Here is a 22128-nt window from a genome sequence, read left to right on the forward strand (position 1 = left end):
TACGTGACCATCATTCGAAATTAATATTGGAAAGGGGCCGAAACGCCCATGTTGAAAGCGAAATACTATCGCCTGAACCTAGAAAGGTGGATCCAAAACGCCGCGCTAGAAGAGCAAAGACCGAAAAAAAAGATTCTGCCGTGACAGGACAAGGGATGCAGGGGGGATGTGACTGACAATCAAGCCAGCTTGAGAGGAAAATGGGATCAAGATATCATTGTATCGATGTCGCTGTTGTTCGACATCAAAGTGTCACGAATGTTAGTAGCAAGGTCATTACTGTTACTATTGTCGTGAGAATCGCCGACCAAGCCAATATCCAGGGTATCTGGGATGTTTTTTTTGGCCTCTCGTGCCTTCTTCTCGGCGTATGCCCGGGTCTTCACCAGGTTGCGCAGCCGGGCCTCTTTACGAGCACCCTGGTTCTGCAGAATTGCCTCGTTGACTCGGGTTGCGATTTCTTTACGAAGTGCAGGGTCCAGGAGCGACGCAAGCGAAGGGGCCAGTTTATCACTGGGGAAAATAAGAAGGGCAAGGGTCCGCTCCAGATCGGCCAAGAACTGAGGGTTTGTAGGAGCGCGTGGTGCAAGTTGTGCCGTCGCAAAATCCAGGGCAGGAGTAATATCGCTACCGGGGGTGTCCATGCAGGTGCGGATTAACTCAACCAGCTGCAGACGCAGGAGTGCGAAATGCAAGGATGGGTCTTCGTCAAGGATCTATTGAAGTCTTGTTAGCCAGGGCACTTGACATGAAATGTGTGATGTGCTGGTAGGATTCAATATTTGGCAGTTGCTCATACTGAGGACTGAAGATGTTTGTTTTTCTGCAAATGTCCCGGAAGGGAGTTTAAGAGTGGTGCATGAAACTTGGTATAATCATAGCAAGTGGGGCCAAGGGGTGAAAAGTAGACTAGTGGGAGAAAATTCTTACCTGAGGATTCAGCTCGTTGATTTTTTCAACGGCAGCCTGGATATCACCGGAGTGAATCGCAGTGCGGATTTCAACCCGCTCCTGGATGGCTTCAACATCCGTTCTCAGTTGGATATTGGCTTCCACTGCGAATTTCTTCGCAGCAGCGGGATAGCCGTTGGTGATGAGATAATCCATGACCAAATAGTTGATATCACTGTTTTATAATAGTCAGTGACCATTTATTCAACGGATGAGTGAAATATTTGCAGTGGTGACGTGAATCAGAAGGATAAGTCAATTTGTTTTTCCTCACATGTTTTCAGAGAGATTCCCAACTTAATTTCAAGAACATCATGTCACGGTGGTGGTGGGCAGGCGGGGATGGGGTATGATAGAGGTAACTCACGTTTTGGACGGCTTGACCTCCTCGAGCTTCCGCTCGAAGTGATGCCAAGTAGGCGTCGCAGTCGAGGGAGTGCGAGACATCTGGATAGTGTTAAAATGCCAGCAACCACGGGTGTCAAGCCGAGAAGCATACAAGATTAGCAGACATTATATGAGCTAGATAGCCAGTCTTGAATCTGATCTGAAGCTATCCGTAAAGCTGGAAGGCAACCCGAGAGACGACGGCCATGGGGAAAGGCAAATCGCTTTGTGGGAGAAGACCGGATTGAATGAGAAAGAGAAAAGAAATTGAAAAGCTCGCGGCGGAAGAAGTAGCTTAAGCGAAAGTAAGACGCTAACCCCAAACGGGTGATTACATAATACCCGCTTATATGGCACGTGAGCAGCCATGGCAATCTTGGAACCTTCCAGGAAATGAACATCGACTAACCCGCTTTGGGACTAGGGATTAGGTAAGTACGGTGGGTCCAGGCCTGGGCAGCTTTCAAGGCTATCACAATCGATATCAGAGGGGTGGAGAGGGTCAACTTGGCAAATACCTACAGTGTTGTATGTCGCACACATAGCCATGGAATCAATTTCGCCGTTATACTCTTTGCCCACTGAAGTGCGATACTCTCCCCCATGGCAGGATTTGAGCATTATTGGCATTGCTGGTAGCTCTGGCTCCGGTAAGAGTTCTGTGGCAATGGAGATTGTCAAGTCTTTGAACTTGCCGTGGGTGGTGATCCTTGTAATGGTACAGCTTGTGGACCATGGTGCATATCAATTGAGACCTTTTTGTTCTAATATATTCCCTGCAGGACTCATTCTACAAGACTTTAACCCCCGAGCAACATCACAAGGCCCATGCAAATGAGTATGACTTCGACTGCCCGGAGTCGATTGACTTTGATGTTCTGGTGGAGACCCTCCGTGATCTGAAGAAAGGGTAAATGTATTGTCCTTCCAAGAGTCCTTATCTCTGACCTAATTGGATGTGCAGAAAGAAAGCGAACATTCCAATTTACTCATTTTCTGAGCACCAGCGGCAGCCCAATACGACCACCCTCTACTCTCCTCGTGTGATCATTCTCGAAGGGATCTTGGCGCTCCATGATCCTAGAATCGTCGGGATGTTGGATGTGAAGGTATTATAGCTACTTTGCTATCCTTATGGTTATCAGTACTAAGTCGATGGCCTAGATCTTCGTTGAAGCAGATATGGATGTGTGCTTAGGTCGCAGGAGTGGGTTGCCTCGATCGTGCTACCTTACTCCTCACTGACAATATATAGTCTTGCGCGATGTCCGTGAGCGAGGACGTGACATTGAAGGAATCATCAAACAATGGTTTGAATTTGTGAAGCCTTCTTACACTCGATTTGTGGAGCCTCAACGCCCTATCTCAGGTTGGTATATGTTTGCGAGCTGTTAGAGACTTTTTGTTAACTTTAAATCCTAGACATCATTATCCCGCGTGGTATTGAGAACACGACCGCTATCGGTATGTAGTCCCCTGGAGCTGCTGGTTTTGAGAGCTGTGCACTAATTGACTTAGACATGGTGGCCAAACACATTCAACGCAAGCTGCAGGAGAAATCCGACAAGCACACCGAAGCGCTTCGCAGGCTAGGGTTGGTTGCAGCAGAAGTTGAGCTCCCTTCAAATGTGCATATCTTGCCCTCGACACCGCAGTTTGTTGGTATGAACACCATTCTGCAGAACCCCGAAACTGGGCAAGAGGATTTCATTTTCTACTTTGATCGACTGGTTTCGATCTTGATTGAAAAGTACTGTGGTCTCTCTCAATATCCGCCTTATCATTGGTTTACTGACATCACTATACCAGGGCCTTGGATATGACATCGTATATATCCGCAAATGTGGAAACACCACAAGGGAGCACATACCTCGGTTTGCATCCCAAGGGTACCGTATCAGCCGTGGCTATCTTACGGGGAGGTTCTTGTATGGAGACCGCACTTAAGCGATCTATTCCCGACTGCCTTACTGGTCGTGTGCTCATCCAAACGAATGAGAGCAATGAGGAGCCAGAGTTGCATTACTTGAAACTTCCCTTGCAGATCGAGGAGCATGCAACTGTCATACTAATTGACTCTCAAATTTCCAGTGGAGGTGCTGCACTTATGGCTGTTCGCGTCTTGATTGATCATGGGGTGGAACAAGGGAGGATTGTTTTCGTAACTTGTGCGGCAGGTGAACGGGGCCTCAAGAGGCTTACTACCGTATACCCCAGGATCAATGTGATTGTTGGACGCATCGAAGAAGAGGGAGAACCGCGCTGGATAGAAAAGCGGTACTTTGGATGTTGAAATGTTTATTCACTTGTTGTTCCTCTTGAGTATATATATTGATCTGCTCACTATGATTCAATTCTGAGACCAAGCATTGCGTTACCATGATTGACACTTAGCAAGAGCATGTTTATACAAGCCTTATATATTTACATAAATCTAAGCAAATACCATTACAATTTATGTTGTTAAGTTGTCTTGCATGACAGTGGCCCCGAGAAAGTAAAAAAATAGACTGGCGGGTTTGAGAATGCATGTTCCTGACCGCCCTGACTTCGGCGGGCAGAAAAAAGAAATAATTTATCGGTCTCGACTATTTTCACTTGCTGAATCCGACGATCTCTACTGATATTCAGGCATTGGAAATATTTTCTTGCGTGCTTATAGTGTGCAAAGTGAAATTTACCAGCGCTCACAATGGCAGGCTCAGACAAGAAAAAGTCTAAGGCCGGCAAGCCTAAAGGCGATGTCGGTCCAGCGATTAGTACGTGCAGTGGAAGCTTAACACTTATTTTCAGGCAACCTTTTGACTATGATTACTGACTCTTTGTGTCGCTGTAGCGGATCCTCGATTCGCCAACATCCAGACCGATCCCCGCTACCGCCTTCCTAGCAAACGCCAGACTCATGTCAAACTCGATAAGCGCTTTGCGCATGTGCTAGACGATAAAGATTTCTCTAGCAACGCTCCTGTCGATCGCTATGGACGAAAACTCAGAAAAGATGATACAAAGGAAAAATTGAAGCAATTTTACCAGGTGGATGAGGACGAGGACGAGGATGACGACAGTGCCGATGACGACGAAGAAGTCCAGAAAGAATTGAAACGGGTCAACGCTACCTCCTATGACCCTGCCCGTGATGGCGGCTTTGAGTCCTCGTCATCTGAAGAAGAAAGCTCCAGCGAGGAGGAAGACGAGGCGGAAGACGATGTGATCGAGTTCCCGGACCAGCAACGGTCCGATGTGCCGCTTGGCGAAGTGACAAATCGGATAGCTGTCGTCAACCTCGATTGGGAAAACATTCGTGCCGAGGACTTGATGGCAGTCTTCTCCAGCTTCCTTCCGTCTGGAGGGCGGGTGTTGAACGCCACAGTCTACCCCAGCGAATTCGGAAAGGAGCGCATGGAGAGGGAGGAGGTTGAAGGCCCCCCGAAAGAGATTTTTGCTTCTGGAAAGAAAAACAACACCAGCGAAGATTCCGAAGAGGAGGAACTTGACTCAGATGAGGAGGAGGAGGAAATTAAGAAATCCATTCTGAAGGCTGACGACGGAGAAGAATTCAACTCTACACAGCTACGGCGTTACCAGCTCGACCGACTGCGGTATTACTACGCCATTATCAAATTTTCTTCAAAAGAGGTTGCCAAGCATGTCTACGATTTGGTGGATGGTGCCGAATACCTCTCTAGTGCCAATTTCTTCGATCTTCGTTTCGTACCCGAGGACACTGACTTCTCCGACGACAAGCCTCGGGACGGGTGTTCCCGGATTCCTGACGGCTACAAGCCTACTGAGTTTGTGACTGATGCTTTGCAGCACAGCAAGGTCAAATTGACATGGGACGCGGATGACAAAACAAGAAAAGAAGCCCAGGCACGTGCCTTCCGGGGCTCACGCCAGGACATTGACGAGAACGACCTGAAAGCCTACCTCGGTAGCGATAGTTCCGAGAACGAAGATTCAGATGACGAGGACGGAGGCGTCGAAGTTGTCGATAATACCGCAGGAGAAGCTACGACCACAAAGCTGTCCAAAAAAGAGGCCGAAAGACAGCGCATGCGTGCGTTGCTGGGTCTGAGCGCCGAGCCTACCCGCACCAAAGCGGAACGCCCCGTCGGCGAGATGGAGGTTACTTTCACATCGGGCTTGGCTGGTGGCCATGGCAAGGATACCATCTTCGAGAATGAACCGGAGATCGAAGAAAGCACAATTGACAAGTATGTGCGGAAGGAGCGCGAGCGTAAAAAGCGCCGAAAGGAGAAACTCAAGACCTCCAAGCCATCTGGAGAGGAGGGCGCCGCAGCGGACAGTGAAGACAACGAGGCTGCTCCAGCCGAGGTGCCACAGCAAGATGAAGAAGAATTGGGATTCAATGATCCCTTCTTTGATGACCTTGATGGAAAGGCTACAGCTGGTTCTCGGCGCAAGGAGGAGAGGCGCAAGAAGCGTGAGGAGCGTGCTGCTGAGGAAGCCGCGTCAGCTGCCCAGCGGGCTGAGTTGGAGCTGCTGATGGTAGATGACGAAAAGGTCAACATCAAACACTTCGACATGAACGAGATTGAAAAGGCCGAGAAACAGGCCCGGAAAAAGGGCAAGGGCAAGAAAGCAAAGAAGGTGGAACCTGCTCAGACAGATGACTTCGAAGTCAACGTCAGCGACCCCCGTTTCTCACGTCTGTACGACACTCATGATTTCGCCATCGATCCTACCAACCCCCGGTTCAAGTCGACTTCCGGTATGAAGGCCTTGTTGGACGAGGGCCGTAAGCGCCGACGTGCCGGTGATGACGCGGAGACTGAGGCCCCAACAGAGAGTCGGGATGTCAAGAAGAAGCAGAAGAAGTCCTCCAAGGAGTCTAGTTCCGAGGAGTTGAAGCGATTGGTGGCAAAAGTCAAGCGTTCTCACTGACAGTATAGTGCTGAAATGATTTGGAATTTAATGTACACTGGAGTTCAATGAATGGAATTGAACTGCGAAATATGATCTCTTTTACACATGTACATTGACCATATGAAACTAGATAACTACAACATACTAGTAACATGCTGTCTAGAATAACTGACAGTCAATGTGATGTGACGTCTCGTGTCAGCTTACTACGATGGGAAACGGAAACGGAAACACGATAAAGGACCGGATGAAGGGCAAAACCACGTGGACAGAACAGCTCCAGCATGAAGAGGATCCTTTCCACTAGGGTCGGGGTATTTACAAACATGATTATAGGGGCCTGTCGAGAAGGTGTGGTATCTGGGGTTGCAGGCATGATGCTTGTATCACACGAGGTATGAGTGACGGTGTAGAGATGACATGTGCCCACCATGAGTAACATTTGGGAGATAAATCATTTCCCTCCAATCCCAAATTCATATCCGTCTCAAATCACACAAATTAGCGCCCTTCGAGTAACACGATTCCTTGCAAACCTGACTATGCGGTGAGACGAGGACAGTAGAGAATAGCGACATGGTGGCTTGTAGGAGTGATATAGTACGCATCACTGCATGCAGTTCCGATATTCGGCAGTACTTGATCAATCTAGGCTATTCCTAGGTCCAATCTGTGTGCTGCGTGATGATTTCCAGGGCTACATCCAATCTATGTTGTGTGAGAATAGACCAAAAAGGTCACTATCCCTTACCGTAGATCATGAGGCTGAGATCATGTGACTTTATTCACCGCCCTTTCGCGTTCCCTCTCTCCGCTGCCCCCGGATGGTTTCTCTGTTCAAGGAACTGGGTCCCTTAACAAGCTCTGGGAATATTTCATTTGACTTCCTGGTTTTCTACACAATTCTGATCAGACTGTGGAGTCCTCGTGGGTGCAAAGCCAATTCCTACCTCCTAATTGCTGATCCAAGCCCCACTGCTGCACCTCATCCCACCTTCCACTCCCTCCCCTCTCATAACTCTGGATATTCTCAATTCCCTTCATCGTTTGATGATGATTCTTGCTTCGTTGAATTAAGCTATGGGTGGATGCAGCCTAGATATTCCTAGCTGCTTGATACCCATCGTTACACTGCGTGAATTTGACCGGCACGTTTTATTTTCCCTGCATACCCAAGTACCTGTTCCCTCTGCGGGTTTCCCCCGTTCTCATCCACCATGCTTGGCCGACTCTTGAGTACCGCTGCGTCGACTCTGAACCCGGCGGCATACTCTGGACGAAGCAATGGAACGCCTCTTGAGTCTGTGACTGAAGAGGAACATACCTCCGGTCTTCTTTTCCCCGACGCCAGCCTCCTTCGACGTTCCAATACCCATGCCTTTCCATTGCAGACAACCTTCAATTCCCCGAATGCCTCGACCGCTGGTGCATACGATGATCGTGGTGGAATGGAATTGGATGCGATCAAAGATTTTCGTGTGATTGTTGCACAAAATGCATTGGGTGACCGAGATGCCTGTGTCTTACTTGACACTCGTGCGTCCGACTCTTCCCCCGCCGGTCTTGGAATCGACCCACAAGGCAACGACCAGCCCGGTCTTAGACATACTCGGGCGGCCTCAAGTCTTTCTCGTGGAACACGTCGCAATCTTCTCACTCAATCCTCCCTCGTCGAATCGAGTCCCCTCTCCGCAGCTGCAGATGCACGCAGGTCGTCACCAATCGGCCCGGGTGCTTTCTCCCGGGCTCGAGGCCGTAGCTCTACACTGGCACCACCGGGAACATGGCATGATCCTGGCCTATCGCGACACTCCTCCGATTCTAATGATACCGGGCTTCTGAACTGCATCTTCGGTAGCAGCGCCTTTAGTTACCGGGGATCGTCTACAAAAATGCACATAATTTCCGCGGACGAAAGCCCGGCAACTGGTGTAAGTGCATCACCTGCTGCCCGTAGTCCACTTTCCCGGGCCTACACTACAGGGAGTCCATCGGCACCGATAGGAGTAGCCCGAGGAGTGGACGAAAAGCCACCTGCCAAAGTCACAGTCCTCTTGACTCGCATGTTTAGCGTGAATCTCCCCGAAGGAGCGGAAGCATCGGCCGAGCGACATGACTATGCCAGTGCTCTCTACCAAGAGTCATTGCCCGAGATGGAGTTCCCATTCCCGGATGTTTCTAAACGCAAGAAAATCAAGGAGAAGAAAACACCCATGTACGCGGTTGCAATCACGATTCAGATCCCCTTGCTGCCACGCAATACTGGACGTCCTGTATCAAGATTTAGTACGCCAGGCCCAGACTCTCCACGGCCACGGTTTTCAAGCTCGCTGGATTCCGACCACCGTTGGCCGGGTGCATTTTTTGATGATAGCTTATCTTCTGCCTCGCCCCCGGCTAGCCTGGATGAGCGTCTGGACTTGTTAGTTGATCATTGGGACGTCATTACTCGTACACTCTCCCACCTTGAAAGACTTGTTCGCAACGAAATTCTCTTTCTTTTGAAGAAGGTGGACTCGTTATCCGGACCATATCCAAAGCCTGCGAAGCCTCCCAATATGCAGCGGACCAACCAGACAATTGTGCATTTACCTGCCAACATTCTATCGGTCAATTCAAAGCTCAAGGAGGAAGCCCTTCGCAGCTCCCGCCGGATCAGCCTTGCTCTTCAAACCCCATATGTGGTCACTGGACAAAGTCGTTGGGGCGTTTGGCGGGAGGAAGGCCGCTCGATTGCCCGTGGTCTGGGCGACAAAGAGCAGAACTTCTTTTTCTTAGTGGTTCTCACAGCATTTTTGGGAAATCACACCGAGTGGCTCAACAGCCTTGGCCCGGAGTGGTATCGTCGCCGCCATAACCAGCAACACAAAGCTCAGCAGGATGGCGAACTCACCCTTGCAAACAGAACAGTCATTATATGCCCAGATAAGATGACTGCTCGTCGCCTCGTGTTCTTACTAGCCGCTTTTCTGCCCTCCAAACAACGCTTGGAGCCGTTGCCTTCCCCTCTTAGACCCGGTACATCGGCCTCAATGCGTGCTGTCTCTCAAAGCCCACCGACTGTGCCTGTCCTCCGCCAGGAGTCTCTTCGGAGAGCGATCGAACGACGAGCTCGTGCTCAACGAATGATCATGGGCGATAATGATCACCACCAGCGATCAGTGAGCGTTTCGTCTCAGGAGACAGCCCAGCGGTCGATAGATGGAGCTGAAACAATCCCGCCCGCCGAACATTCGGCCTCGGCCCGCAGAGGGTCTGATGCTCGCTCCATTAAACCCCCTGGCGCCAACATCCACCCAAAGGATGGTCGGGTTATGAATACGAGCGGAGCAACTACTTCTATGATCACTCAGAGCAGCACTGTTCCTGTTCCCCACTTCACTTCTCAGCCAAGCCATTCTACCCAGGCTGGAATAGAGCGCAGCGCAGCTGAAGGCAACGATAGCCTAGCATCAGAGACTCTACTGAAGAGCCTCCAACGAAGTGACAGTTCTGCAGTGAGCACAAACGGTAGTCTTTCCTCGGCTGGAGGCCGCTGGGGAGGTATTTTCTCCGGTCTTTGGAGCTCCCGTCAAGGCTCATCTACCGAAAGTAGCGAGCCATATTCCCCATCTGAAGCTCGCAGAAGGTCCACCTCCGCGATATCTGGTCCTGCTAGGCGCGGGTCAACCACTCTGACTCAAATGGTAAAGGAAGTCACAGAACATGAGGATGAGCACCGGCCGGAAACAGCTCCCAGTGGAAACATCTCAATTCCAAGTGCTTCTGCTACCGCTCCTCACAATACTGAGCCTGCCTCTCCAGAGCCATCATCACTCACCAGCCAAGTTCGGGAGTCGCCTTTGAAGTTGTCAGTCCGAGCAGAGGAAGGTGTGGTTGATGTTGACCTTCCACTTCCTGGTTTCATGTCACTTTCTTCGTCCGGCGATTCGACTATTGCCTCGCCGAAGAAGACTCGAACCTCTGTCACCAGCATGGATGCAGTTGCTTCTACGCACAGCAGTGGCTCCGGATTTCCCGGTACTATGAAGGACAATGATGGACCGACTTCCCACGTGGCTGGTTGGTTGAAATTCTTCCATGAAGATTTCTCGCTCCAAGCGGTCCGGCCTTATGCTTCTCTTGAAGCAGAAATCAAGCAAGCGATGCGGGCTGAACCCTCCCCGTACATCCCCTCTACGTCTGATGTTGACGGATCAGAGAAATGGGTAGATGTTGCAACGACTTTGATTGCAGATGCCAAGGCTTCTACGGTGAAACGACTGCGCTTGCGACGCAAGATTATAGTGGGTCACAGCTCTGGGGCTCCTCATACACCTCCTTCGCCTGCCAGCGCTACCCCCCGTGGATCTACTGGAGGTGCCTCGGCCTCGCAATTCACAAACTTTTTTTCTGGACATGAGAAGCCCGCCCACTGCCCCTCCGCCGATGAGCGGGACCAGAGCTTCGTGGAAGAGCGGTTCATCGAAGAGCCTGTGATGGACCTTGATGGAGTTCTAGTTGATGCTGTCGAGCGTGTCTTGGGGCAGAGCGGTTACTCGTCAATGGCACAGTCACGTGCCCCTTCGCCTAACCGTGCTCGTAGAGCTGAAGACAAAGGACCCTCTTCTAGAGGCGATGAAGTCCCTCCCCCCGAAGTGCCTCGTGGCGAATGTCGCAAGATGGTACTCGGGGCCCTTGAAGAAGTTGTCCGCCTTGTCACCGCCGAACACTGCCGTGAAGATGTGGACAGCACACTCGGGATTGCTGACCGCGAGCGGAGAAGAGCACTAGCAGGTGCTGATAATACATTGCGTGAAGGAATCCGAAAGTGGCTCCTTGACGTCGAAGAAGTTTGGTGATTCCGCTTTATTAAGCTATGATTGCATTTCTTTACGTTTGCCGATTGCATATCCATGCATATTCACTCATACGTTGAGCTTTTTTTTTTTCATTCCCCTGCCCAATAGTTCGTGATTTGGTCTCGCCTGATATGGCAGTAGACCTGGGCTTCGAGTTTTTGATTCCCTTTCTCTTCTTTGTTCTTTGTTCTTTGTTCTTTTTTCTTTTGGCTTTGCCTTTTGCATTGCGACCTGTTTTGAATATGATACCCACCCACTTCATACTGAAGTTTAGTTCTGCCTGTGGGGGCTCTTCCCCTACGTTTTTAATACGACTCTTGACCAATCTGATACAAATGACATAAGTTCCAGGAAGTTCATTCTCTATTTAATACGAATCTAGGCAACGTAAACCAATTTCACACTGTGGCCACTTGCTTCAACCTTTCCGTCTTCAGTAGGAGAAACTCGGACAGTCTTCAATATCTCATCTGACTGAGCCGAGTTGACAATTTCGACTGTAGTCTCAACCCGCAGACGCCCATTGACCAGCAACTCAATTCCCTCCAAGGCATCATCGTCAGGGGCCTTAATCGTAGGATTGGTAACAGTAACAGAGCCTGGACGGATCAAAATGGGCATGGTATCAAAGCCATGAGTCTCCGTGTACCAACGACCGGACTCATAAGACTTGGAATGATCAAACCACGAGATCCATTTTCCAGCCTCATCATCAGGAGACTGAGGCACATAGAAAGTAACCTCACCCTCCTCGGTAAACACCGGCGCAACCAGCAAATTGGGGCCAAACAGATACTGCGTATCAATAGCATATGTGTTGAGATCCTCAGGGAACTCCAAGAAAAGCGGCCTCATAAGCGGCGTACCGTTTCCATGGCCCCTCAGCGCCTCCTGAAGAATATACGGAGTAAGTAAGATCTTTCGCTTAACGCAGTCCCGCAGTACATCGGAGCAATCCTCTCCATAGATCCACGGAACACGGAACGAAGACGATCCATGCAGACGCGAGTGCGTGGACAGCAGACCAAATTGCACCCAGCGCTTATACAGCGCTGGTGGCGGTGTACCCTCGAAGCCACCGATATCAGACGCCCAGAAGATATATCCAGACAGCATCAGACTAAGTCCGCCGCGCAGCGACTCAGCCATAGCCTCGAATGTGCTCTCGCAGTCGCCGCCCCAGTGAACTGGGTATGCTTGTCCGCCTGGCGCGGTACTGCGCGCAAAGAGAAGACCCTGGTTGCGTCCGACGCGGTTGCTGAGCGTCTCATACACTATCTTGTTGTAGAGAAGAGCGTAGTAGTTGTGCATGCGCTCGGGGTCGGCGCCGTTGTGATATTGGACCCCTTTGACTGGGATGCGCTCGGCAAAGTCCGTCTTGAAGCTGTCCACGCCCATCTCCGCTAGTCGCTCTAGGTGCGCGTTGTACCACTTGCTGGCCGCGGGGTTCGTGAAGTCCACGACTGCCATGCCGGCTTGCCACAAGTCCCATTGCCACACTGACCCGTCGGTGCGCTATGAATTGTTAGAGGGGGTTTCTTCTGGTAGTATTTTCTTGTGTGCCAACATACCTTGATGAAGTATCCGTTCTTCTTGCCCTCTTCAAACAGTGGCGATGCCTGGGCGATGTACGGGTTGATCCAGACACTGATGCGGAGACCGCGCTCCTTGAGGCGCTTGAGGTATCCCAGCGCATCTGGGAACATATCCGAGTCAAAGTCGAAGTCGCACCACTGATAGGACTTCATCCAGAAGCAATCGAAATGAAAGACGCCCAGGGGGATGTCGCGGTCACGGAACCCATCAAGGAATCCAGTGACTGTCTCTTCGTCGTAGTTGGTCGTGAAACCTTTTAAAACAATGTCAGTTTCTTTTATCCTAGAGCAAATTATATGCCCAACTCACTAGTAGTAAGCCAGAGATTATAACTCCATGATGGAACCAAGGCCGGCCTGCCGGTCAAAGAAGTGTACCGATTTAGAATGTCCTTTGGCGTAGCTCCATACACAACAAAGTACTCGATCTCCTCGCCAGGCACAGAGATATTGACGCGAGTAGTGCGCTCAGACTGTACCTCCAGACTAACCTTTCCAGGATGATTGACGAAAACACCATATCCCTTGGAGCTGATATAGAAGGGGATGTTCTTGTAGGCCAACTCGGACGAGGTACCCCCATCCTCGTTCCAGATATCGACCGTCTGTCCGTTCTTGGCCAGAGGCCCGAACCGCTCCCCAAGTCCGTAGACCTTCTCGCCAACGCCGAGGTCAAGTCCTGCGAGCATGTATCCCTGGCGCTCGGCGAACATGCCGTCCTCATAGCGATGTTTCTCAGTGCGCTGGTCGCGCACGTATCCGATAGAGCGGAAGGATTGACCAGTTAGTTTCTTACCGGCTGGAGACTGGAATTCTAGGGCCAGTTCATTGGCGGAGGTGTTCAGAGCCAGGTTGAGTGATCCGCTTGTGTAGTTAAGTTTCTTTTCGGCCTTGTCGTGCTGGATCTTGGTGTGTCCGGTGGTCTTGTTTAGGTGGTAGTGAGGGCCATTGTCGTTTTGTCCCGCCCTGGATGCTGTTAGTGGTTGCAAATACCAACATTGAGAGCTCCGGTTTGAGCCCTTGAGGTAGTTACCAGTGAACAAGCTTCACGCCGATGATTCCCTCCAGTGGTGAGGTGAGTGTTGCGGAGACAGTTGCTGTATACTTTCATTAACCTTTGAATTTCTATATCAAGGGAAGGTTGAAAACGCACGCGAATTGAGAGTGTGTCCTCGGTGTGCCTGGAACTTGTTCAACAGTAGATTGACCGAGCCGTCTTCAATTGAAAATCGTTCCACGTTGCTCATCCACTCGATGCTGATGCCGTCCTATATGATCAGACTGTAGGTTAGTATATTCATTCTGTGCCAACATGATTAACCAGAAAGGACTGGAATTACCCGCAGGAGCCACATCCCTTCAGTGAACTTCATCTTGAGAGGAAAGGCAGGTAATCCCAATTGAGTTCCTTGTCCTTGAAATCAGTTGTGTATTAAGCTGCCCCGGAGATATCTGGTGGTTATCTTTCAGCTTTGGATGGAAGAGAAAAGTAGAATAAAAGAAGGAAGTGAATGGCAGAGAGGGCAGTCAACCTCTTTTTGTTTTACGCCAGTACGCCATGGGGAAAGCTAGACCTGCTTCATTCGACACGGCGTATCGCCCGCGATGGCCTGATTCTGAATAGCGCATTCGCCAGCAGTAGAGCTCCGCTATTTCTGGAGCTCGGGGGTAGCACATAATGCGGGGGCAAAAACCACGGGGTTTGGGGATGCCATTAGATCGGGATGTTGACCAACCAGAGCGTGTGGTTAAAATGGCGACTGAATAGTTGATATCAGGCTAAAGTGTTTGGTGGCTTGCTATAGCCTGGATAGGTTTTTATTCCCCTCCAAATCAAAAATACGTGGGATTCGAATAAAATGAAGTGCTTTGTTTCACAAAAGAACAAGAACATAGCTAATATCGCATTTCACTTGGGTACAAAATCATCAGAGCGTCAAATGGGTATCTTCGAATGGTTAGATCAAGGGTCGTAAGCTGCCACTCCTAGGGCTTGCATTGTAGCTGAGACTTTCCCCTCGAGCCCTGGCCCGTGTAACTTCCGGTGACATCAGTCCCTCACGCGACTCACGGGTGATCCTGGATGGTAATCCTGGCGGCGGTGAAATATGATGACTGACTACGCTGGCAGGAAGCTCAAGCGACGGGATTGAGGCATCCATTAGATTTGTGGTAGTCGATTCCACCTTCGTAGACAACGGCCGAGCATGTGACTCCGAGTAGAACTGCTCTAGTTGGACTGCATCACCACAGAACTCGGCCAGGCCGTTAATAATGTTTTCCGGTGCGCGGTACAGGTTTGCCGAGTCGATGCTTGCTGATCCGGATGGGGTAAGTGGGCTGCCGATACTGCCGATGCCGCCGATGTCATGAACGGGCCGGGCAATTGGAGAAAGCCGGGGTGAGACACGGTCAAGCCCGTCGTGATTTGCTGCACGGCCCCGGAAGTCGGACCGATTGTGGTTCTCAAAACGGCCTGCGTCTCGAGTCGCGGTGCTGCGGGTACTTACCAGCCGATTGGCAAGGAGGAGGAAATCGCCTTTGTCGGTGATCTGCGCGAGAACGCTTCCAGTTCGGTGGATAAATTGCGGGTAAATGTAATCGGGCTTTCCCCAGGAGTAGGATACTTCAACGTCTGCGGGGAATGCAGAGGCGGCTTCGAAGTCGAGTACAAAATCAAACTTCCGCAATATGGCCTTCTGGTAGTACAGGCGATCCGGTGGACCCGGTTGCGCAAACGACGCATCGTTGAATACTGTGTGCAGTGGTCCCTTGGGTGGTGGGAGCTTGAGTTTGATTCCGTAGGGTTTCCGGAATGGCTGCGTCTTGTCGATAGCACATGCTTCGGCAATCGGCACCTGTACTAATTTCAGCCCGAATTTGTCGGCAGTCGAGGCCCAAGAAAGCACGGTATCCTCAATCAACTTGGGAGTTGTGCTCATCCAGCTGAGTTCGATATGGAAGCAATTCTCGGGATTATGTAGTCGGTCCCAGTGAAGATCAATCACTTCCGGCCGATTCGACCGCTTGCGCGGATCAACATCGAATTTCATAGATTTGGACAGCATGATCGCAACCTTGTTCTTCGCCTTGGAGGGAGTGTTGGGGGTCTGTGGTATACGCTCGTCGATGCTGTCTGATCGAGCTTTCAGACTGGCGGGAGAGTCCTTGGCAGTCCCCATGGCGGGTGTCGACGGCATCGATTTGTCTGGTCTTAGCTGAGGGAACCAGCTTCCCCGGGACTCTGGACGAGTGACACGATAATCGGCACAGACTTGATAGAAATAATTGCCATCTCGGAAATTGTGTCTCTTCTCCACGTGTTGGAACAACCCATGATCGATTAACTCGTTGCCGAATTTGACTGCTTGTTCACGGGTATCGATATCACGTATGTTTTGCAACAGCCAGGTTGTTAATTCAAATCCGATAAAGCAATTGTAGTGCAACCTCCAATGCCACCGTCGGTCCATCATCCGGACGCCCTTTTCGCCTTGGATAATTTGCGCCAATGAGATAAGACTGATGCTGGATCTGTCCAACAGTTCTGACTCGGGTAGAAGCTGAGCAGGGGCATTGTCGAGCCCTGGATCTGTGAGCAGCAAACGGTCCAGCTCTGCTGTAACGATCTCAGATGGATTGCGCGTTTGGTACATGATGTTCAAAGGATTCTGATCTCGCTTGGGATTGGACTTCTCGAAAAGCTTTTCCTCGGGCGAGACGTATTTGTATCGTTGCCAGATATGGGTTAGTTGGCTGATCCCAAGCAAATGAATTTCTTCCTCGTTATCCTCATGGGGAGCCTGCAAATTTCGCCGAGAATTGGCATGAAGTTGAAGCGGAATCAAGACGTAACGGACTCGCCAGAAATGCAGCTGCTGGGCCGGGTTTTGGAGATGATCTCGATGACCAGCCACATAATTATCGGCATAGTTCCAGTTGTACTCTTCGGAGGTTGGATCCAGATTGATATTCTTCACTTCATATTCCGCGCTCAGTATTGTTTTCATCGCTGGTTGATAGAGGGTAAGGGTAGGCTTCTTGGGAGAAGTCACCACCGCAGAGTTTTGATGCGTAAAGCGGGTCACTTCAACTTCTCCCCCTTGGATGCAGACAAGGCGGTGGATCGTGTTGCCCTTGGATAGAAACATTGTGAGCCCATCGCGCTCTAGACCTCGGAAGTCGAAGACGTTCAAGGTTTCAAGGGCGGGCTGCGCGGACACTTCGGCTACGTGCTTTCCGATAATGATTTGGAAGCCATGAGAAAGCCGCAGCGAGATCATTTCTCGTAAAAGGACTCCACGTGTCTTTGGTGCATCAATGCCTTCAGAATCTTCATTTGGAAAGACACGATATGGTGTCTGTAGATAGTCCGAAGAAAGCTCACTGGCTGTTGGGAATTCCTCTGTCGTCAATGGAAGCACTGCCGGAGACTTTAAGCTCTTCCACTTTACAACCGCCACATGTGGAGGGCGAGGATACGCATGTTGCCAACGGCCAAACCAACTAGTATCCCGTAGCACATCTTTAGGGGTATTGCATGGATTGACGGATCGGACCCATGGAGACAAGGCTTTGCTTGGGGAGTTGCGCGTATGTAGCTCGCGTGGACTGTGGTTGAGAGTGATTCCGATCTTGTGATCGTTCGGATGATCTTCACCATGGTCCCGACCGACTTCATTCGCTGGCGTTTCCACCAACAGTGATCCATGGGGGCCCACCTGCTCTGGCGTTTCGGATTCCTTTGATGGATTTTTGGGGGTATTTTGATGGAAATTGGTCTAGCGGGAGCCTGGGAAGGCTTGGAAGGGGTTGAAGACGGCGAAAGCGCCTCGAAGACTGATGTAGTCGATGCTGTTTCTGACGGGCTCAAAGAAGTGATGCTCCTTGCATCGGAAATCGACGCGGCAGGAGTTCTTTGGTTTGTCATGGGCATGGCACTGGCATGTTCCACGTTGACCCCTGTGCTTGCCACCGCTCTTGGCGGAGTAGCGCTTAAGCCTCGGAGCGCAAAGCTAATCGTGCGGGAAATCCGTGAGGCCATTGGCGCCGGTGCCTTTTTCAACGCTGGTTTGATGGGGCACATGCTATTGCCCGAGCTTGGACTTCTTGGTGTAGTCATATTCAAGTCAATTCTTCGAGGCCCAGGGTGCAAAGAATCGTTATCGTCTGCTGGATTCGTTTCATGATGGCGGAGGCGCGTGATGGAGCGAGCAGATAACCGTTCATGTACTCCACCCCCAGCAGCATGAGCCTCTGATTCACTGGGTCGTTTTGCCTTAGGCGCTTTGGTGGCCTGTCGCCGTTTCGGAGAGACAGTGAAAATATTTTCATCGTATTGGTCCATCCAAGACATCACTGCCTTGCGTGAACTCTGCGTATCTCGAGTTTGCGACTCATTCTGGCCTGCTGCGTTTTGAATAAAGGATTCCGGGTGAAGACTATCGCTAAGTTGTCCTTTGAAAGATGAAGGATTCGCGAAACGGGTTTTAGGAGGAGCACGACTACCTGACCTGTAACCGGGCCAAGATTCACGAGGTCTTGCTTTACCTTGGCCTTCAGTAAGGTAGGGAATTGTGATGTTTGCTTGTTCACTTTCCATGACCCCCATCATTTGGATCTCATACATACGCACTCGTGGCGTGAACGCCTTTGATGGCCGAGTGACGGTGAGAGAGATAGGCGCATTGGGGTCTTTTTTCAAGATTCGCCGGGCCTCTCGGTATGTTTCAGGATTCCAATAAGAGATGTCAAGCCAATGAGGAATACCAAAGTTCCAGTCTTTGGCTTGAGGTGTTGTCCGTTCCCTCATTCTAGCTGCAGACAGGTATGAGCCTGGAGAAAGATATGATGATCTGCTCACAACGCTTGAAAGGGAATGATGAATCTCAGAAGACATCCTATCCCTGTTAACTCCACTGGATCCAGGGCCCCCCGAATCCCCAGGATGTTGTTCCACTGGCTCCCGGTATTTGAAGAGTGGCACAGAATGAAGAGGCATCGGACTCAAACAGACCAAGTCAATTGCTATGCCTCGGTTCGCAAGGGCTTCTGTTGTAGAAGCTAAGGACTCGTAAGAGACCTCGAAAACGCCGCTACCGGGGGTGATGACAATGATTGAGGTACCAGTGTGGACCATGTCTCGATCGATGTGATCGAAAGCTAGGTGAGCAGAGGCAAGATGAATGGCCTCTAGGATGTTTCCTCGTAGAGCTGAACTTGGGTGTCCGGCAATGGTGGCCATGGCTGGCTTGGAAGAGCCCTTGATACCACTGCTAGATACAGCATCAATGTCGTCCGGTTTCAAGATTGACACATCTCGCAAAAAGGTCCTGAATTCCCTTTTCAGCTCGTCTAGGATGGTTGTCCAATAGCCGCTTGCCATATCATTTACTACCACACGATAGAAATCTCGAGTCGGAACTTCGTTTGGCTCAGACTTGCTGTTGAAGTTCCCAGCGCCGAGTTTAGGTTGACTTGAATGGGTGGGCCGATCATATTCGACTCGGGTGAACAGCACAATCGTCACCAAATGTTTTGCATCCGAACTAGCCCATCTCTTGAAGAGCTCCGGTAGGAAACCATTGATAACCCGACTGAAGAGGATGTCACCAGTCCCCTCCGAGTCGAAGTTCCACATTTCTTTTGACATTTGGATGAATAGGACATATTTGGCGGACTCGCTTCGGAAAATAGGGATCGTTTTTGGCGAGAAATATCCCGAAAGGCATTTCTTCTCTCGGATAAAGATGTTCTTGACAGTGGCTTTAATGCTCCCCATAAACATGATCTTTTGTCCTTTGTATATAATTTTATCTGATAATTCCGACATGACTAGTCTCCACATGTCCGATCGGACCATGTATTGATCGCGAAAGGCGATGTCGACATGAGATGCCGCACATTGCTCTCGATCCACAATCGACAATAGAACCTGTGTTCTATTTTTGAAACCAAAGATGTTGGCAATGTTGTTTGTCACTGAAATTTCTAACCGAGGATTCCGAGCCTTGGTTTCTGGCGGTAAGGCCTTCACCACAAATAGACAACGGCTCTGAAGCGGAGTCTTGAATTTCGAGGTGCTATCCGCTTGAGACGCCGAGTTGAGTTCGGCGTGACTCTCGCGACCGGCTTTCGAAGCTGCATCGGGCTTTAAGGTAGAATAGCCAGATTCGCCAGATACCCGCACGGGCAAGATCTCGACAACATCCCCAACTTGCACTTCAGATTCGCCGAAAGCCGATGGATTCAATAAAATTTCTTCACGTGAAAACGTCTCATCATGCACCCAAAGTGCACATTGATGTCGTGTCCAGCTTGCCGAGGACAGCCTGACAGTTCGATCATCTGTGGCTTGGTCGTGGTCGTGGTCACGGTCACGGTTCGAAGTCTCCAGTGAGTGGGTGGAGCTGCTCTCCAAGCTCGCCGCGCTCACTTGCCTCAAGTGCGACCGCCGCATGGGCCCGCGCAAAGACATTTCTGTATATCTTTATGCTTGCATTTCGGTGCAATTAGTTAATTCAAATATCAGAATACGTTCATGAGTTCTTGCGAGAGATAGTCGTTGCAAAGGGGAGATATCAAGATCACGTGAACCGACTTAATCACATGATATTTATGCCTGAGGCGAACATACACCTCAATCTATGGTGCATACAATAACAGTCGTCGATTTCTAGGTATCATACGAAGTGAACCAATTGATTTGATGAACAATAAGTTCTTTGTTCTCCCGAGAGTCCACTGAAAAAAAAAATAATAACGAAAATGGTTGAATCCTAGGTGAAACCTAGTTCTGAGCCCTAAACCGCATATTTCTAGAGCTAGTCCTGTGCAAACATGGATGCACGACTGTGCCAGCCGATAGGGTAGACACAAAATATTAAAACACGACTTCATAGCTTGCGCTATGATAGGTGGGTTATCTCTCGGGTTGGGCTGGATTCATAATTCATGGCAATGGTCAAGTTATAGAATCACAATCCCTTGAGACCGATAAAGCCCATGGAAAAAAAGTCTCGTGCCTATGACCTTTGAAGAGATTTCTATGTCCTTTTATACCGGCGGCTTTCGCCTGGGGAAATTTGACAAATTCGGTCATAATATATATGTTGAGACGAGTGCCTGCTTACATGTCAGCAGAGAGCTTGAGAGGGATGTCTGGTAGATCAGGACATCACCAAGGATGGTTAACTAGTTAATGGATCGTTAACAGATAGTTTTGGAAGTTTGTCTCCTCCAATACCACTCTCTTCTCTCCCTGGCCTCTTGCCCTGTAGGCTCAACAGAACATCAGTATGTCCGGGCGGCATTGAACAGACAGAAGTGACAAAAGCAGAAGGAGATCGTTGGAAGAAGAAAGTCCGGCGAGCATGGTACGTACTAACTAGTGTATAGTAGCATATGTCAGTAGCAAAAAGTATGATTGCGTCGCGCACGGCGCAGGTTGTGATTAGCACTGATTACTGTAGGTGAACCCACCGATTATAGACTTATATGCTATGCCTTTTGGAATTGACAATTGCACCACAAATCAAGTCATTAATGTTGTACTCACATACACACACACACACACGCACACGAAACCCCCACTTGGTGCCAGCTTGACCAAAGAGGCAAAAATTAGGCCCCAATCTCCTTTTTTTTTAGTGTTTGGTATGGTTCCCTGCCTGCGTTAAAGAAGAATGGAAAGATTGTCTTGTGAGTTCGGGTGTACTCCGTACTTGGTCGTGATTCCCTTGAACAGGATGAGACATGGCTTGATTTCCACAAACAGGATTTTCCATGGTGCGATTGGACGCGCTTGGTAGGCTGAGATCGAAAATTCGAATTTGCCAGAATCACAGGGGTGGATAAGCTGCCAAGGTGAGGTTGATCTCTTCGATAGATCCTAATTGGTCTGGATGCTATTCGGAGTTGGTTTCCGGATTTCCCGTGTCCTTGTTTTATCGCCTCCACCCAACTTGAACGACACCTCTTTGTTACCCCTAACACAGAGCTTGGAAGATCTTTTTTTTTTTTTCAATTTTGTCTCTGGGATTTCCCGGAAGAATTACTCTGAACGATGTCCAATGTATTTTCACGTGTTGCACTGACAGGAAAAGCAATGGCAACGGGCGCATTGCTCCCAAGTCCATCCCTATCCTCACATTTGGAGCGGGAATTATACCTGCTAGTACCAGCTGAGAATGTCTCGAGTATATTTCATACTCGATGGTCAAAGTTGATTGTTGAAGCTTAGTTCATGCACCGATACATTGTCACGGGGACTGACACTACCGTGAGACCCTTGAGATCATAGCGAAGCGCCTTGAAATTAACCGAAATCACGAGGTGTGATTAACGATTACTCGCGAAACCTTTCTCATGGAAGTGAGAAAGTTCCCTTTTTCATTCTGTTTTGATGTCCGATGATGATGATGATGATGATGATGGCCATTTTCTTGCTCAGAGCCGTTGGTTCGACA

The 22128-nt window shown here is 49.9% G+C and overlaps 6 protein-coding genes across 6 annotated transcripts; 3 read left to right on the forward strand and 3 right to left on the reverse strand.

Annotated features, from left to right (window-relative positions):
• Positions 1-206: 206 nt before the first annotated feature.
• N7516_002828 (glucose-induced degradation complex GID8) lies at positions 207-1465 on the reverse strand (the record flags this gene model as incomplete). The annotated part of the gene is made up of 4 exons (XM_057215548.1): positions 207-716; positions 931-1126; positions 1319-1398; positions 1451-1465. The coding sequence occupies 4 exons, from the start codon at positions 1463-1465 to the stop codon at positions 207-209; spliced, it is 801 nt and encodes a 266-aa protein (XP_057077431.1).
• Positions 1466-1885: 420 nt separating this feature from the next.
• On the forward strand, positions 1886-3631 carry N7516_002829 (uridine kinase family protein; the record flags this gene model as incomplete). The annotated part of the gene is made up of 8 exons (XM_057215549.1): positions 1886-2056; positions 2121-2248; positions 2303-2447; positions 2503-2545; positions 2594-2707; positions 2761-2802; positions 2857-3088; positions 3148-3631. The coding sequence occupies 8 exons, from the start codon at positions 1886-1888 to the stop codon at positions 3629-3631; spliced, it is 1359 nt and encodes a 452-aa protein (XP_057077432.1).
• A 399-nt stretch (positions 3632-4030) lies between these two features.
• Positions 4031-6243, forward strand: N7516_002830 (pre-rRNA-processing protein ESF1; the record flags this gene model as incomplete). The annotated part of the gene is made up of 2 exons (XM_057215550.1): positions 4031-4097; positions 4175-6243. 2 exons carry the CDS (start codon positions 4031-4033, stop codon positions 6241-6243), a joined length of 2136 nt encoding a protein of 711 aa, XP_057077433.1.
• A 1199-nt stretch (positions 6244-7442) lies between these two features.
• Positions 7443-11066, forward strand: N7516_002831 (uncharacterized protein; the record flags this gene model as incomplete). Its single annotated transcript, XM_057215551.1, has 1 exon — positions 7443-11066. One exon carries the CDS (start codon positions 7443-7445, stop codon positions 11064-11066), a length of 3624 nt encoding a protein of 1207 aa, XP_057077434.1.
• A 378-nt stretch (positions 11067-11444) lies between these two features.
• N7516_002832 (putative sugar hydrolase) lies at positions 11445-14034 on the reverse strand (the record flags this gene model as incomplete). The annotated part of the gene is made up of 6 exons (XM_057215552.1): positions 11445-12581; positions 12638-12915; positions 12972-13627; positions 13695-13758; positions 13815-13929; positions 14002-14034. 6 exons carry the CDS (start codon positions 14032-14034, stop codon positions 11445-11447), a joined length of 2283 nt encoding a protein of 760 aa, XP_057077435.1.
• Positions 14035-14619: 585 nt separating this feature from the next.
• iml1 (GTPase-activating protein IML1) lies at positions 14620-20138 on the reverse strand (the record flags this gene model as incomplete). Its single annotated transcript, XM_057215553.1, has 2 exons — positions 14620-17272; positions 17338-20138. The coding sequence occupies 2 exons, from the start codon at positions 20136-20138 to the stop codon at positions 14620-14622; spliced, it is 5454 nt and encodes a 1817-aa protein (XP_057077436.1).
• Between the last annotated feature and the right edge of the window lie 1990 nt (positions 20139-22128).

Source organism: Penicillium verrucosum (genome assembly GCF_028828655.1).
Source record: "Penicillium verrucosum strain IBT 35672 chromosome Unknown utg000001l_segment0_segment0, whole genome shotgun sequence".
NCBI classification, from domain to species: domain Eukaryota; kingdom Fungi; phylum Ascomycota; class Eurotiomycetes; order Eurotiales; family Aspergillaceae; genus Penicillium; species Penicillium verrucosum.